This window comes from Priapulus caudatus, unplaced genomic scaffold, assembly GCF_000485595.1.
Source record: "Priapulus caudatus unplaced genomic scaffold, Priapulus_caudatus-5.0.1 Scaffold1012, whole genome shotgun sequence".
NCBI classification, from domain to species: Eukaryota; Metazoa; Priapulida; class Priapulimorpha; order Priapulimorphida; family Priapulidae; genus Priapulus; species Priapulus caudatus.
This window is the reverse complement of record NW_014578073.1, coordinates 24,113-29,098: the sequence shown is the minus strand read 5'-3', so window position 1 is coordinate 29,098 and position 4,986 is coordinate 24,113. Positions and strand designations below refer to the sequence as shown.

At 44.3% G+C, this 4,986-nt stretch overlaps 1 protein-coding gene across 1 annotated transcript in view; it reads right to left on the bottom strand.

Moving 5' to 3' along the window:
• The window catches only part of LOC106814951 (filamin-A-like), a 52,782-nt gene that overhangs the window by 47,215 nt on the left and 581 nt on the right, over nt 1-4,986 (bottom strand). The window contains 4 exon segments of the mRNA XM_014819345.1: nt 1,536-1,633; nt 1,811-1,963; nt 2,609-2,716; nt 4,080-4,448. Of these exon segments, the coding sequence (XP_014674831.1) occupies nt 1,536-1,633; nt 1,811-1,963; nt 2,609-2,716; nt 4,080-4,425 (705 nt within the window). The 5' untranslated portion in view covers nt 4,426-4,448.

Below are 4,986 nucleotides of genomic sequence, written 5' to 3'. Positions count from 1 at the left end.
GCATCTCTCTTTCTCCACCCCTCTCTCCCTCCCTCTCCTCTCTCTCTCTCTCTCTCTCTCTCTCTCTCTCTCTCTCTCTCTCTCTCTCTCTGTCTATCTCTCTCTCTCTCTCTCTCTCTCTCTCTCTCTGTCTCTCTGTCCCTCTCTACCTCTATCTTTCTCTTCCCCCACCTACTTCTCTTTATAAGCGTGTATATCGAGCCCCTCACTCATTAGCCGTCCAGACACGCACCCCGCGGGTACATACATACATGCACGATACAGCCCCTGCGGCTTGTGGCTATATATATACATGAGAAATGCACGCAGCCCGTGCGGCCTGCCGCTATATATATACATGGGCAATATGTACACGCAGACAATCACTTATCATGATGTTGTGTAACAACAGAGATGGATGATGACATCACATCGTGTCATAGCATGATGTCTTACACTGGGAAATGCATGGGTTAGAGACAAGCTGTTCCCATTAAACCCCACTATTCTCTGAGCTGCTACTATACCCGCTGTTTGTTGTATACGAACACGTCGCCACACAAGTTTACTGACTGACTCTTGAGTTATATTTAGTTACGTTTAAAATCATCTCCCGCTGAAATAAGGTCTTCGGAACACACTGTACGTATTTGTTCTTCTAATTAAGTATTAATTACATGTAGTTTGGTAATGAGGTGTTGATGTAGACAGACAGAATCATGGGCGGCTCAGTGTGAGACGTGGGTGGGCTCGGGGAATTCTCATTCGCTGCTGAGGTAAAAATCAAACTGATAAGAAGACCGGGTGGGAGCCGTGGATATGGTTATGTGTAAATACATGCCATTATACGTACGCACATGTGCACGCTTGAACATACAGTCGATGTGGTTTTGCTGTTTATACTAGCCTAGTACTAGTCAGAGACCGAGGGCAGACGAAATTGCTTGCTAACAGGATGAATAACCTGTTTAGCATAACTATCGAGGAAAATGTTATAAAGATAGACTCTGTAAGTAGCTGGAGAACTCAGGAATGTCTCATTTCGCTCCATCGCCTTAGTTTTTATCTTGTCATATACACCCCAGTGATAACGCAGCAGCTCCTGTTCCCATATATGTAAACTCCAGCAGAATTTTAGCTGAAACCGATGCAGCAAAGATAAAGTGTTTTTCAGTTGAGTTATAGCAACATGCATTTATAGCCGCCACTGCCATCCAACGTTGCTATACTGCTGAATTCTTACAAGATGCAGACGTTTCAGGATTAAACAGATCGGGAAAAACCCAAGACGTGCATCGGAACTTTCCTTCCTACGCTGTTGCTGGGAACTCACCCTCACACAGCTTCTCCCCACCTTCATCCACCTTTTCACTACCTACCCACATTTCCTTCACTTCCCTCCACCTTTCCCCTACCCACCCACCTTTCCCCACCTTTTCCCCATGCACCCACCTAGCCCCCCATCTCCCCCCGCCCTTTTCCCCATGCCCCCACCTATCCTCACCCACCCACCTTTCCCCAGGTGTACACAGGTGAGAGGTATTTAGCTAGCTTACCTGCGGGATGCCCAGCCAATCGTCAGCGAGCTGCATCGCATCAGTGCAGTTTGGCTTCTTGTTCTTTGGATCCCAGTTCTTCCAGTCAGGACACAGACCTGAGGATGGAGACATCAGGGATAGAAATTAACATTTGCATAGCAGTATATCAGTACAGCAGTATAGCAGGCGGCCATTCTTAGCCTATGTAGACGGAACACAAGATGCACACACACATACGAGCATGACTAACTTGTCTCCTAGTTTTTCTGCACTGCTGTTGTCAGCGATCTAACCTGGAGCGATTCCGTCCACGAGGGCACCGACTGCCTTGCCATCGTTCCAGTCTGTCGTGAAATTGTTGATCGGAAGGTCCGGCACCTTGCTCTGAATCCATCCCAGAAGCCTCTGCTTCGGCGTCTGCTGAGTGGCCGGCGCCTCCCACGGAGCTGTGTAACGAGAGGGAGCATGGCGATGAGTCGCGGGCAACGGTGACAGTTACCGGGGGGGGGGGGATGTAACCATCCGGTGATTTCGATGCTTGGCGCTCAAAACGTTAGAGATTGAAGTCGTTTATTTATGCTGGCAGCACACACAAAATAAAGACGGGGGCATTCGCGCGGAAACGCTTTTTTGGTAGCGCATATTTTTGCTCCTTTAAACTATTCAACTTAAACATGGATAAAAAACATATTATGAACTTCGCATTAGCCACCTGCTTTGTGTAAGACACATTACGAATATATTCTGGTATATATTCTGGTAAACTCATTAGATATTTGGCATCGATCAGGCTTTATCACAAATTACTAATCAATCTATCGAATCCTTTCTCAGGAATTCTTATTATATTCCCTACTAAGTTTTTCCATGAAAAAAAATTTTCTTGTTCACTTGGATAAAAATAAGACTCCCTATTAATAGTTTTATTAGTTGCAACGTTTTACAACAAGTCATCCACATTTCTCAGAGTAAATAATATATGTGCATCATATTATACAGTGATAAACCGTGCATACAATAGCTAACACGGAAGCTGGCACTTAACGAACTGTAGGATTGTGTTAGTTTGGCTTCACCGCACGAATGCCTACCTCCCTCTTCGTCCTCCCACATGGGCATGGAGATAGAGTAATGGAGAATGAGCATCCATATTAGTCCCAAGATCAGTTTCACCTTTCCCTCAACAATGTCTGTACTATCTGTAAACAAAATTGAAAACCCAGTTAGTTTATAAATAACGAGCCGAGACGCGAAAACACATCTAGCGCGCGGGGAATGTTTTACCGGGGAATGTTTTAGCGTAGAGTCGGACGGATGTAGGACAGCTCTAGATATGAAAGAACTAGCTGAACATTGCTAGCAGCATGCGAAAAAAACCGAGCTGGCGAAAACCTCCGTTCACCACTTGTCTGGTGGCACACTTTCCAACCTTTTTTTTTTAAAGTGACTATCCCCCCCCCATTACCTAAGCAGTATGGCACACCCAGGGCAACAGTCTACACACTTTGGAGTACCGAAAAAGGGTGAGTGTGCCTAAGGCCATCCTTAAAAAATTATATGTTTGCTGTCCTCTGACCGACCCACGAAAATAGCCGCGACCCAAGTTTTTTTGGGCATTTTGGGTTCCTTTTTTTTTTTTTTTACATTCTTTATAGTTAAAACTGAAACACAAAGCATGTGTGGCAAACATGAGGACAGACTTAAAATATCTATTATGCCTAAAAAAAAAAGACCTACCTACCTACCAACTAAAAAAATCATGGGTCAGGGGACAGCAAACATAGAATTTTTTTAAGGATGGCCTAAGGTATTTATCATTATCCTTGAGGGGCCACTAAGGATAAGTAGGAAAACAAGACTTCATACAGAAAAGATCAAGTCAGATGGCCTGTGTATATGTCTTTATATTCAGGTCTGGATGGTCCAAGGCCATCACATACCCAGCCAACGTTGAGAGCAATATATGTGGCAGACGAAAGCAAACACATGTAGGGTACATGTAGTGGGGATATTAGTGGGCACTGACCTTCTGTTTACAAGTAATGATTTCACACGTGTTGAAAAGTACCCAGGCATTCTGGTACCATCTTACTCTGTGTTACCTCTATGTCCCAAGAGCAAGCGTGCATATACCCCACCATTAATAATTAGTAATTCCTAATGGTGGTTGTGTTTATTCTCTAATTGCAGCCACATGTATGCATACATGTACGAGTGGGTGTTTTAATCTGCACTAGTATTAACCCTGCTAATGAGCAGAGGGGGTACGTATAATGGAAGAGCAAATACTCAACCACATATTACCAGCTTAGTGTCTATAGGAATTAAAAGGCCGTCTATTTACTTTGCCCTCGGCTTGGGTTTTTACTCGGGAATTGCTTTTTTTCTGCAAAGCAGATGATCATGGCGCTCACAGACACCTACATCGTTGCTTCACACCGATCGGCGATCACGTACATTTCGCTTGACTACACCAACCAGTACGAATTTATTTACTTCTAGTATGCAACAAGAAGCAGGACAAGAGATAGCAAAGTAAATAATTACATATATATAACCTACCGATGTTAACAATCTTGATTCCCTCTCCTTCGAGAAACTTCAGCGCCACTGATATGTTCTCTAGTTTCTGTGACCGGAAGTTGGGTCGCTTGTTGTGCTTTGGCATACGTTTCTGACTTAGCACTTCGACCAGAGAGATCAGCTTTAATCCGTTGTTCAACTCGGTCGACAGGTCCGTGACGGTCATGTTGGCATGCTTCAGATGTTCGTTGGCCCATCGTGTGAACGTGTTCTGCTGGATTTTCTTCCAGGCCGCGTCCTCGGCGAGTTCTCTCTCTGTATCCGGCATTTCCTCCTCGCCCTCCTCGCCGCCATACGGGCCCTGCTCGTACTCCGCGTCATACATGGCTGCAACTTCCGTTCAACGGCCTGGCAGAATAAACCCCGCGAATGTCACACCCACCTATCTTCCCAGCTATCTATCGATGTATGTACTGTTCCTACGTTGTTTAGGTGCGATAGGTGGGTGTATGTTCTCGTTTCTAATCGTTGTTACGTGTATGTGATGCCCAAAGGAAGTTAGACTTGTGTTCTGTAGAAACCTACGGGTAGGGTAGCTGGAGTTGGTAATACCAGAAATGAGTTAATGAGGGTTAATACGGTAGAATTGCTTGAAGCCGAGAAGAAACCAGATTTTTATATTTTCCAATGGTTTGCCATAATTATATTTACTTTATTATAGATATGGCGTTAACAAAATTGGCAGTTCCAAAATAAGAAATCATTCTATAAAGCATATTTGTGTTCAACTTTGCTGGCAAGTCTAAAATCCTAAACGGAAAGTGACGTCAGGGGATAACGATAGATGTAAGTTTGTAATGCACCCATATTCCTTCAGTTCCGCGTAAGTAACACAGAAACGTTGCTAATAACATCACCGAACTGCTGAAATGCTGAAGATATATAC